This window comes from Canis aureus, chromosome 37 (genome assembly GCF_053574225.1).
Source record: "Canis aureus isolate CA01 chromosome 37, VMU_Caureus_v.1.0, whole genome shotgun sequence".
NCBI lineage: Eukaryota > Metazoa > Chordata > Mammalia > Carnivora > Canidae > Canis > Canis aureus.
The window spans coordinates 14,845,202-14,857,535 of NC_135647.1; the positions used below are offsets into that span (position 1 = coordinate 14,845,202).

The 12,334-nt window shown below is 45.6% G+C and overlaps 1 protein-coding gene across 1 annotated transcript; it reads right to left on the minus strand.

The window, feature by feature from the left end:
- Window positions 1–3,417: 3,417 nt before the first annotated feature.
- Window positions 3,418–10,393, minus strand: EDN1 (endothelin 1). The gene is made up of 5 exons (XM_077885793.1): window positions 9,660–10,393; window positions 7,886–8,054; window positions 6,783–6,941; window positions 6,515–6,628; window positions 3,418–4,678 (listed from the first exon to the last, which is right to left on the minus strand). Exons 1-5 carry the CDS (start codon window positions 9,721–9,723, stop codon window positions 4,576–4,578), a joined length of 609 nt encoding a protein of 202 aa, XP_077741919.1. The 5' UTR covers window positions 9,724–10,393; the 3' UTR covers window positions 3,418–4,575.
- Between the last annotated feature and the right edge of the window lie 1,941 nt (window positions 10,394–12,334).

Genomic DNA, 12,334 nt, shown 5'->3' on the forward strand with positions numbered 1-12,334 from the left:
CATACTTGGGACCCATCATTTCCATTAGTCAGTGGAAACAGAGGCCTAGGCCCTGTTTTCATTATCCAATGGCACCAGCCCTAGATCTTTCTCTGATTATTCTGGGGAAATGGCACAACCTCTGCCATTCATTTATCACGGCAATTTCTTCCCATGTGTTGGACCTATGGCTGGTAGTTGTGAATAAAGCATCCATGGTACCAGGTTTGAAAACAGCCATCATAAATTGTCATGATTTTTCTACCAACCGTGCATTGGCATAGGATGATATGCAGTGAAAATGCTCAGGACTGAGATGCCAGTGCACACATGGAGCACTGATATTCATAAAAGAAAAAGTTAATTCTGCTCATAGCTCACTGGCAAGATGGAAATAATCTACATTTGTGCAAGAGTCAGGGCCAGTACTATGCCCTGGGCTCTAGGGCAATTTTAGGGGAAAGAGTCAAGAGTCTTGAGATCCAGTATTGCTATTTGTCTGGGAGAAGAGTCTGAAGAAGTCACTTATTCATTCAATATATCTGTTTCCTCAGACATAATAGAGTATAAAAATATGGCCCCAATATCCTGAAAAGATAGTTGGGTATGGGGGCGGGGGTCAATGACAAATGGGAAAATGCTGTGAGAAGTTCAGTTCTCTACAAAGATGAGAGGTTGCTGTTAAATCATAAGGTTCTGAGAACAGCAACGTGCACTTGCAATAGATACATCCTGAGCCCAGATCCAGGACCCCAGGAACCATGAGGGTGCAAAAAGGAGAGAAAGTCAAAGTGGGAGAAATTCCATTAGGAATCTGAGCTTGAAAACAGTATTTTAAACATGGAGAACTTGGGTTGGAAAATAAGCATTTTCAGGACAAATGCTTTGTCTAAAGACAAAGAAAGAAAACATAGTACCTTGAGCATTACTATACTGGAGTATTACTAGAAGAAGAGAATGGAGCAAAAAGATTCCTCTTTACTCATATTATCTAAGGATTATTTAGTAAGTAAACCCTAAAAAATAATAGTAAATGCAAGTTCCCCATTATATTCTATTTCATCCTATAGAAATTGACTTCACAAAGCCATGGGACTTGTATGTCTCCTTGTATTCCTTTTCTCTTCTCCTACATTTCTTCCACTACATACTGCAAGGAGGGACCACCAACCACCCCCCATGAGGCTGGAAGGCAAAGCTTTTATGAAGGCTGACTGCCTTTACCACCCAGAACTCTCTGATAATATCTACTTGGGCACCAGTCTCCACTGCCCTCCAGGAGCCTCTGGGTAAAACATCTGTACTCAAGGGCTCGGAGTCCAAAGATGCCACAGCTTGCTGTGTGATCTTAGGTCAGTTCTATCCTTCTCTGGACGTTGGCTCCTTCACCTGAAGACAAAAGATTTCTCTTCCTCAATGTCAATAGGAGTCTTCTCGAGGGGACTCTAGCTTCATTATAATACTTGGAGTTGTGAGCACTGTACTTAGTATAATATCCTGAATATTTCAGGAAGCACAGGCAGGATTAAAGCCAATGATTTCCATCATAAAAGAAGGCATTCCCTGAGGAGAAAAATCCAGTACCCCTTCGTGGGCTCCTCCCTCCACCAAAGGTCACGACCCCGCACCCAGGATCCTCTGGTCCTCAGAGTACCGAGATCAAAGCCCTGCCTGGCCTCTAGCTCGAAGACAGAAATCTTTCCTAAGTGGACTTCCAGAAACCACACTTTTACTGGAAAGAAAAACAGCAGGAAATGTGACAGACCATTCTACCGCTTTACCTCTCAGGCCAGCATGAGCCTTGAATAATATCGAATCTTTCCTCTACATACTTGAAAAATATTCATTTCCTCTAAATCTTCCAGCTTAATTTTACTACTGACCTCATGCCCTAGGAGAGCTCCTTCATGCTTCTTGCTTTTCTTGCTGGCTACTGAAGCAGGAAGCATGGAGGAAGAGGATCTGAAGGCCCAAGTAATAGGGGAAAAAAGAAAAAAGAAAAAGAAATCTTATCACCTTTGCTTGATGCATCCTTCTTGTACTCAGTGGCTTCTTTCCATCCCAACTCCCTTTTAAAGGTAACGGATCCACGTCCTCCAAGCTCAGAACTTCACTCTCTCACACCACCTGCATTTCTTCATGCTTCAGAACGTCACATGCTCTTTCTTGGAGCCATTAGAGAAACTCCCCACTCCCTCACTTAACCGATGAGAACATTCACGATGCAGGAAGACTCGTTGCTCGGGATTAAACAGTGGCCAAGTTCAAGCCAAGCCCCCGGTCATTGTAGACAAAACTTCACAATTCCCTTAAGAATCACACACCAACAGTTTGCTAGATCAAGGGATATCTGGTCCTCCAAGCCCTGAGATCAAAGCTCTGCCTGGCCTTTAGGGCAAAGAGAGAAATCTGCTCTAAATGGACTTCTAGAAAACACACTTTTAGATATTAGACTGTCCCTTTAAAAAGAGAGAGAGAGAGAGAGGGGGGAAGAAAGGAAGATGAAAAACAATGTCATAAAGATAGAAACTCTGCCTGGGACATTGGCTACACACACCTGAAGGCTGGTATTCAACGTCTTTCAGATGTGTCATTGTTTGGACAACAGTGATCATCGTGAGCTAATATTTGTTGAATGCCAGGCATTCTTTCCTATTTGGGAAGGATGGTGACGAGTCTCAAGAGCTCATCAAGCTCTTTTGGGCTTCCGTTGGTAACAACCATATGCAATACCAGTCTCCCAGATGGTTTGGCAAGACCAGCACAGCAAAGTGGACAGGAGAATGTGCCACAACCCCCACGCCCTACACCCAGCTTTCAGTATTTCAACCACCACAGGCATGTGTGCAGTCCTGGGCTACCATGGAAAAGCAAAGGCACTTAGTGTTCTTTAATAAACAAAAGTCTTAATCTGAGCCAAAAAAATAAAATATAAAAAAATAAGAGGGGTCCCTCACTTGCTCTGGACCGGCTGTTTCCTCCAGGTATTTTTCTAGTGTGGAATTGTGTCTAATTAGGTATGATTGGGGGAGTCGTCTTGCCACTGCTTCCTTCGGCCCCTTGATTTGGAGAAAGCACCTCTCAGCACACCATCCGCTTGAACTGTGGGATCCTGTCTCATAGCCTAAGCAAAGTTAATGGATGAAGCAAGCCCCAGGAGAGTTTTAAGGTCGGGGGCATGGGGGAAGAGGAAGCAGAAGGCTGCTGTCCAGGGAAACACAGAGGTATTAATGCTGGGTTTTTGTTTCGTTTTTCCCTTAATGTAATCTAAAGGCAACTTTTAAGATCTAGATCAAGTTCTTTTGTGATTAGCCAACACTATTTTCCTTCTTATTACTACCACTCCCCCACCAAAAAACCCAGCTTTAATCATTTCCCTTCATAACTCTTAGCACTTTGGTTCACTTCTTGGGAATTTCAGAAATGATTCAAAATCAGTACAGTAGGGAAAAAATATTTATTTTCTAAAGTTATTACCTTGACAGGCAAAACAAAGCATTTTCTCAATTTCATTCAGAAATACATTTTAAAAAAATACATAGACCAATATGGCCTGCCCAAATGTATATTTAACATGGTAAATATAAGGAATAAATTGTTTAGAATATAAATATCTATAAAAAAATAAGTACATTGAAATTTAATCCAACCTCTTCCATTAGCCAGTTACATAAAGGACAATAACTTTACTGCTTTAAAGCATAACCAAATGTTTACTTTTCAATGTCTTTTATGAACAACCCTATACCGTTGTGTTTCCAAAGATCAAGGTAAGGGAACCTCCAGATTCAAGGATCTTTTTCCTTATGGATCAGAGCTAGTAGATTACCATGAAAATGTTACATCTACTACTGGCATGTTAGACTAGACATCTATGAGGCCAAGATTTACTATGGGGGTTTTGGGGGAGGGGATGGCAAGAGGGGACAGAGCCGGGGTAGGCAATAATTAACGGTGGGGAAGTACTTCTACCAGAGTGCAATAGAGGTGAGGTAGACTCAGATTCATCAAATCCATCCTGATTTACAGTAGTAACAGTTTCTTTTAGTTTTGCATTTTGTGAATTAAAAAAAAAAAAAGTCTTTTACTTTTTTTTTTTTTTTTTTTTTACTTGAATGTCCTTCGAATGTGTTTTCAATTCGTGCATTCCTTAGAAAACCTTTGCGTGGACTTTGGAGTTTCTCCCTGAAATGTGCCAGGCACCTGAGTGAGACACAAACACTCCCTTCGGACTCTCTTCAGAAATTCCACCCTGTGTGGAATCTCTTCTCCCCCAGAGGATGACATCCTAATTCACAAGTCACTGTGTCTCTCTGCTTTCCAAGTGGTCCATTGTCACCCCAAGCGAGGAGAGACTAAAGCAGTTATCATTGATGGAAGCAAATGAAGATGGATTGGGGGACTCCTTAACCTTCCCTGGAATGTTTAGAGCAAGGGCACTGGCCCGTTGCCAGTCTGGAACAAGAAACAGTCTAAGCAGGGAGGATGCTTTTGCTCTGATCTCAGCCATGGGGAGAGAGTGCAGAATTAGCTGCAGGGTTCCCTCCACAGAGGAGAAGGCTTGCGGGCCACAGGCCCAGTCAAGGTGACCAGTCATCAGTGTGTTCGATTATGGGTCACTTTGTTCTCTCTGTAGAGCTCTGCTTTCAGCTTTGCAACACGGAAAGCTGTTTTGATGCTGTTGCTGATGGCGTCCAACCTATTAAAACAAGACAAGAGAAAACAAATGTTATTTTTTTTTTAAAATCACTTCTGGGCAAAAAGAGGCATCTAAAATTAGAATCTGGCACAAACAAATCTAAGTCTGATCCTAAACCTTCACCACCAACTGCAACAGCGTGCTACTCTTGGTTAATCTCAAGGGAAAATGAAGCCCATCTTTTATTCTGGAAATGGAGGTGGGGGGGGAGACGAAGGGAGCTATGGTCATATCTAAAGGAAATTGGGCATTAAGTACAATTTTAAAATATAATTTTATGGTAAACTAGAGATACTCTTTTATTCTGTTGCTACCACCACCACGAGACTCTATGGAGAACTACCTCTGCATAGGTTTCAAATAATGGATGTCTTCTTAATCACAAAAGCAATTAAAGGTGACTTGGTAGAAAAGAAACAAAAAAGAGAGGTAGGGCCAAAGCAAATGGTGTACAGCACTTAGAAAATGCTGTACTTTCTGCAGGTTTAATGTTTTTTTTTTTTTTTTTTGCAGGAAAAAGAAAGGGAATTGCAGTAGTGATTTGATCGTTGACACAGTAATACTAATAGAAAAATAAGAATAATTTCCAAATCAGTTAAGGAACTGTGGTTTATGTAACCCCATGATCTGAAGGGAACATCGGGGGCCTGACATTATAAATATGGAATGGCAATGGCCAGCCAAACATCCCAGACAGCTGAGGATGTCCCATACATCAGCAGTAAACAACACAGAGGTGGTTGCTGCCTGCCAGGCCTGTGCTCAGAACACTCTGACCACAGAACTTCTTGCCTCTGGATTTCTAGGAAAAGTTTCCATGGCCCAAGATAGGGAAATGTAGGACACGTGAAAGCTCTGAATACAGATTTCCTCCCTCTAGCTTACAAATTCCAAGATGTTTTGGATTTGGAAAGGCCATCACTCTAGAGATGCCCATCACAACCCCATGGTGTTGACTAATCGGCATCCTTTCTCTGCCTCAGCTCACACACAACCAACCAGAAAAGATGAGAGCTATTCACAATGACATGGGCTCTCCACTCAATGCACTTCCCTATTTAAAAAAATAGGGAGACCTGGGTGGCTCAGTGGTTGAGCATCTGTCTTTGGCTCAGGGCATGATCCCAGGGTCGTGGGATCGAGTCCCACATCAGGATCCCCATGGGGTGCCTGCTTCTCCCTCTGCCTATGTCTCTGCCTCCCTCTCTCTCTGTCTCTCACGAATAAATTTTTTAAAATCTTTCATAAATAAATAAATAAACCCTCAAAACAGCATGTTCTAATTCTCACCATCCCTATCTAATGACTTTATTTTTCCCTTTGGCCATTGGAGTAACTGCTATGCTTTGGGGGGTTTCTTTTCTTTTGTTTTTTGGCTTTTGGATTTTTTTTTTGTAACTTCTATGTTTTTTAAAGATCTTGATCATTCATGACACTTGAATTTAAGAATAAATAAAATAAAATAAAATCAAACATCAAAACTCCTGTCCCTGAAAAAAATGTTACTTTCTCAAGGAAAGTGGCAAATACATTGACTCAGAAAAGCAAGGACTAGATATGACCAAGTGACAAGGATGCCTATAGATGTAACTTGTTTGGAAAAGCTACCTTTGGACTGAGTGGCACAGGCTCCAGATTATCAGAGTGTACAGTGGGCAAAGATCTGCCTTCAAAAAATATATATATTTGAGAGGGATTCCTTTGCTCTTTTTAATCTATAGACTATGAAGATCTTTGTTGTCTTCTAAGCCTTTCTCTCATCAACAGGAGGGTACCTGTAGGGAGCAGCCCCTTAGCACTGGTGACTGGGGCTAGCTGGTTGGGGGAGTCTCTTACCTTCTTATTTTTCTTCCTGCCACCAGCTGCTGCTGCTTGGACTTTTCTCCAAGCTCAGAACAGTCTTTTCCTTTCTTATGGCCATTCCAGCCCTTCTCCATATTGTCTTGCTCCCTGTTAAAATACAGATAGCGCAAAACATTTCAGCAACGGTAACTTCAGTTCTCACAAAGTCTCTGTTAATGTCTCTTAAACAAGAAGGCAACATTATGATGGGAAGATCAGGAGGCCATAAAACTGATCGAAAGCCAACGTGTTTCTACCTCACCTGAGTTCTTTTCCCGCTTGGCAAAAAGTCCAGCACTTCTTGTCTTTTTGGCTAGCACACTGGCATCTCTTCCTGTGGTCTGTTGCCTTTGTGATAAATAAATCCTTTAAAGATCGCTTAGACCTAGAAGGGCTTCCAAGTCCATACGGAACAATGTGCCTATTAGCAAAAAAGATGAACAAAAGACATTAGCATACTTATGAGTCTTTGAAATGATGCATTCTGTGGCACAAACTCATTGCAGTGGGACCCAAGTTGCTCACCGCACAGCACCTGGTCTCACAATTTAGGAGGGTCCAGTACGGTGGTGGTCAGGAGCACGTGCCCATCAATTCGCCCTGAGTGTGTACCCCACCAGGAGAAAGCCAGTTTTCTAACTCAATGAAGTTCCATTTGGATTCTAAACAAATTTCACTTTCCTCTCCACACAAACAGCTTTGTTTTTTTTTTTTGTCCCAAATTATGACATCTCAGCTTTGGTGTCTGTTTCCTATTTTCTTCCTTTTCTGACTTTCTATCTAGTTAACAGCTACGGGGGGGGGGGGGGGACTTAGATGCAAAACTATGACTCACATGATTTTGAAAATCTATTTTCAATCCAAGACAGATGATAATGCGAAAAGTGCCCTCTGAAGGGGATGGGGGAGTGGGGGGATGGGGAGGACATGCTACAGCACACACCATTCACCCCCAGGATTGCACATCTCTTGCAACTGGTGATATCATGCGACTAATAGAAGGACTCATTGCCAGAAGGCTGTCCAGTAATTTCCAAAGTGTCCCTTTTGAGTCTCACCTAAAAGGAATAAAGTTCTGTCCTTGGAATCCTACTTGCCATCAGCATTTTCCATCTATCCAGTCATGAGTGTTTGAGCCACGGGGCCTCAGAAGACCTCCCCTCTGTTTCAAAGAACCTCCCTGCCTGTGTATTTTTAGGACCCGAGGGGCACTGTCCCTGGCCGCCCACCCGGGGCACCTTCATGTCCTCAGAAGTGCTACCTTCGGAATCCACACCAGGAGCTCCCCTAAAAGCAGCACTGGGCTCCAGAGTCTGGGGAAGCCAGAGGTAAGGAATAGAGTTACGACGCCCTCTAGGGACTTACTCAGGAGTGTTGACCCAGATGATGTCAAGGTGGCAGAAGTAGACACACTCTTTATCCATCAGGGAAGAGCAGGAGCAGCGCTTGGATCGGCGGGGCCGCCAGGGTGCACTGGGAGCCGGCTCCTCCCCCCTGCTGTCCGGGCCTGTGCTGAGCTCCGCACCCAGGACCGCTGGGGAGAGAAAGAGCAGGTCAGCAGGGCATGTCCCCTGGGATCTAGAGGAGCACATAGAAGCCCGTGAAGCACACAGCCCGCCGTCAGCAAGAAACACAGAGCAAAAGGGGCTCTTTATCTTTCCTCTCCTTAACGTGACTTCACCTTTACCCCCACTGGCTTATGCACTTTCAGGGAGATTACACATGAGCTGGGGTGGCAACCACCTGAAAAGGGGACTGCTGGCCAGGCCCCAGAGAAACAGGTGGCCATGCTGCCTGTTAGAAATGCAGGGTGGCTTCTCCATGGCATTTAATAGGACAGACTGATCTAGCAGGATAGTGGCTTAAAGTTGGCCGATGACCAAAGATCTAAAGCTAAATAAATCCCCTGCCTCTTCCTAGGTTCAGGGCCACTTCCCCATGCAGTTTAGGGGAGTACCCGCCACTTCACACCTGGTGGAGGGCAGAGAGCAGCCCAGGTGGTATATAGTCCTTGAAGTTAGGAGGAATTCAAGAGGTTTGGGGGAGATGACTGGAGAAAAGAAGAGAAACCAGCCCTACAATAGTCATCACAAGTGGTAAACTCTAGAGAAGGTACTGACCTAGACTAAGACTGAGCAGCAAGGAGCTTGGGAACCTAATGCAGGTTCTGTGGATTTTGAATCCAGAATCCCCCGAACAGGATGGCATGTGTGGGATTCGCTTCTTGCCCCTTCCCCACTGCGGCATCGCCTCTTCTTACTGACAAGTTAGCCATGCAGCTTATCTGCCCAATTTTGTACATTTCAAATGATCAGACACATTCCAGGATTTTCATTCCCTTGACATCTTTTCTCTTTAGTCAGGGTCATGAAAAGACACACAAAAAAGGGCATTGACCCCGAGAAGGGGGAAACGGGCAGATGCACACGTACTATCTAAATCCTCAAGCAGCCACGACTTATCGTGGCTCCCCTCCCACAACAGGTGAATAAAACTGAAAATAGACCTCACACCATCTTAGGTGCCAAAAACCTGCCAAAAGAAGCCTAAAGTCAATAGTGACAAATTTTAAAGAAAACATCTGCTTCACCCTGAAACCGCCGGAGGGTTATTCAACAGACTGTTCTGCAGGTGATTTTACTGCTCATAGATTGCTTGAATGACTTGAATAAAATTCCTTGGCTTCGAGGTGAAACGTTTAAATATTTTACACATTCACACGCTATTAAAACAGTATTTAAATAAGATGGAAGTTCCTATATGTCCTATGAACTGTACAGACCGATGTGTTGCAAATATCCATTTGGCTAACTGCGAAGCTAGTCTTTGCCTTTCTTGAGTTATAGATTTTAAAAGCCCAGGAAATCCACACCACCTATATAATAACAATAAGTTATTTTCATGCTCTGGGAGCAATTGTTTTCAAGAGAGGAATTCTCTTCCCCCGCAACTTGAAAAGTTTTTTTTTTTTTTCCAACTCGAAAACTTAAGTAGCTTTGAGCAGTAATTCCCAGACCCTTGCCATGTGAGCTGCAGGCATAAAAAAGAGGAGGAAAACAGCAGCACGAAAACCATGAAGGTGCACACAAATCAGTAGACAGCAACGTTCAGAGAGATTCACCAGTCCCCGTTTGCCTACCTGCTTCTGGAGCTCCTTGGAAAGCCACAAACAGCAGAGAAAAAATCATGGGGAAATAATCCATTTTGGAGAAAAAAAAAAAAAAGAGAGAGAGAGAGACAGAGAGAGAAAGAGAGGAGTGGGGATGGATCAAAGTCCTCTCCTGCCAACCGAACCTAAAAGGTTGAAAACGAAAAAATAAAAAATAAAAAATAAAATAATAATAGCTTCTGGTTGTTCAGATCGAGTGAGCCTTCAGCCTAAAAGCGCTCTTTAGAGAAAAAAAAAAAAAAAGAAAAAGAAGAAGAGGTTTAGGGAGGAGCGCGGGCGGTGGAGCGGGGCGCACTGCGGGGCGCACTGCGGGGCGCTCGGCGACCTCGGGGACCTCGGGGACCGCGCAGCCCGGGACCCTCCTGCGCGCTCGGCCCTGCGCCGCGGCACCAGCGCGTCTGGCTTGGACAGCTCTCCGCAGCCTTTTTATATTGAACCCCTATAGAGTGGGGGTAAACAGCTCCCACTTTATTCCAGCCCCAGACAATGTTATTGTGTTATTAGTCACCAACAGGCAACGTGCAGCCGGAGATAAGGGCCGGCTCCGAAGGAAATCACTGCTAACTTCAGAGGCAGACGCCCGCCGCCGTCTGACAATCCAGGGGCAGGGCTAAGGACCAGAAAATACCCATTAGAGACCTCGGGGCAAGCCTGCCCGCGCCGCGCTGCGCTCCGCTTCCCCTCTGCTCAGGAATCAGAAGAGGGACTCCGGGGAAGTCATACCATTGGTATGAAAAGTATGAGCTGCAGTTTAAATAGATGGTATTGTTGTGCGCGGGGGGAATTTTTTTTTTTTATTGTTGTTCATTTCGTTTTCCTTTTATGTCTCCGATTTCTTAGTGTTGATCCAACAAAGGGAACGCTCTCCCTCTTTGCTCCCCCCACCCCACCTCCCCACTGCGGGGGTGGGGTGGGGTGTGTGTGTGTGTGTGTGTCAAATTATTTGGGCAGGTCGAGGAGGTCCCTTACTCCAAGCCCCCTCCCTCCCCCGCCCCTAAGGTTTTTTCTTTTTCTTTTTTTTTTTTTTTTTTTTTTGCTAAAGTTCTTTGCGTGCGCAGTGAAAAAGATCAGTGAAGCAATGGCAAGGACAGGACGGTTTAAAAAAAAAAGAAGAAGAAGAAGAAATTGGAGCCCTTTCAGGCTCATACCCAGGGCTTTCAATATCACAGAGTGCCCACCTTCTCCCCCCACCCCCTCCCCCGACCGGGGTGCGTGCCCCCCTCCCCAGTTCAACAGCACCCACGTTAAGAAGTAGCGCGAGAGGGACGCCAGGGGGAGATGAAGAGCTACAGGGGCTGATGTTTGCTGAGAACAAAAAACAAAAAACAAAAAAAAAGAAAAACAACAACAAAAAAAGCTAAAGCCCTGGCTGCCCAAGAACCCCAAGGAAGGCAGCCTGAGATGGGAGCAGAGCGAGCAAGGGCGCCTCCTGTGACAAAGGGGTGCCCCCCCAGAAGGTTCACTTACTCCCTGCAGCTTTTCCAGATCGATCCCCGCCCCTCCCCAGCTCAAGATTTGCTTCTTGAGGGCAAAGGGGAGTTCTTGTAAAGGGTTGGGTGGATATGAAGTGAGGGTGGTGTTGGGAAGGAGGAAATGGCCATGCTGAATGAGAAGACCGCATAATACCTCACACTTAATAGCACGTTTACACTTTCAAAGCAATTTCTGTCTGTTTGCCCTTGAAATCCTAACACACACACACACACACACACACACACACACACACCCGCCCTGCGCAGGACGTACCCACAGGGCAGCCACTGTGCAGTTGAATGTGCTGTAAGGTACCAAGCAAAAGAAATGTAAGGCATTGGCTTTTTTGGGTAGCCTCGTTTTTCAGGTGGGGAAACCGAGGCACCCACAGCTCCCACGCTCTACCAAAGTCCTTGCACTGTGCGGAGGAAAGCAGAGGCCAGAAGTTTAGAACATCTTCCCTGCATGGGAGAAAGGTGAGTCTACATCTAACACCTAGGGGCACCATGGAGTAGAAGCTTCCAGCATTTCTTCATCTTGTTTAACTCCAGTCCTCTCCCCAGGGTGGTGGTGGGGGGGGGGGATATTTCAAATGTGGACCCGCTTCCAGGACTCAAACCGTTCCTTCCTTCTTCTCCCTGCTTAGCCCTCACCTCTAGAATCAAAAGGACAGATTTTGCCTCAGCGGGGGAGCTGGGCACTTGGGCCCCTAGACCTCCCTGGAAGTCACAGTTGGGGAGACAGTAACGGTAGCCGTGTCAGGTGCCTGCGGAGATCTGTTCCCTGAAAGAGCCACTGTAGCAAGAGCTGGAGCTGAGGGAGAGGCAGGAACCCTCCCTCCCACACCCACACCAGAGGGGCCTCCACCCAGGCCCCAGGGGACCCTCCCTGGGCCTTCTGCCTCTGCATAGGCTTTACTTCAGCCCAACCCTGGGGAGTTGGGGAGGGCTCCGCTTGCCCTAGAACAGGGTGTCATCAAACTGGAAGCCAGCTTTGCCCACCTCAGCTCTGGCTGGTGTGTCCCCACCTCCTCTCCCCAGCAGACCACAGGGAGAGCTGCGAAGAGCTGATGTCACATTCACAGGATCCAAGCTCCCCCCATCCCCCCCAGGGAGGGAAAGGCTGCCTAGGATCCCAGTCACCCCTTCTTTAACCTTCTGGCAACTTTGGCA

Excerpts from the sequence above, each read along its gene's own strand:
- EDN1 (XM_077885793.1), bottom strand. The coding sequence starts at position 9,723 with ATGGATTATTTCCCCATGATTTTTTCTCTGCTGTTTGTGGCTTTCCAA. Across the intron at positions 8,055-9,659 it reads CCAAGGAGCTCCAGAAGCAG|CGGTCCTGGGTGCGGAGCTC; the intron begins GTAGGCAAACGG and ends TTCTCTCCCCAG. Across the intron at positions 6,942-7,885 it reads ATCTGGGTCAACACTCCTGA|GCACATTGTTCCGTATGGAC; the intron begins GTAAGTCCCTAG and ends TTTTGCTAATAG.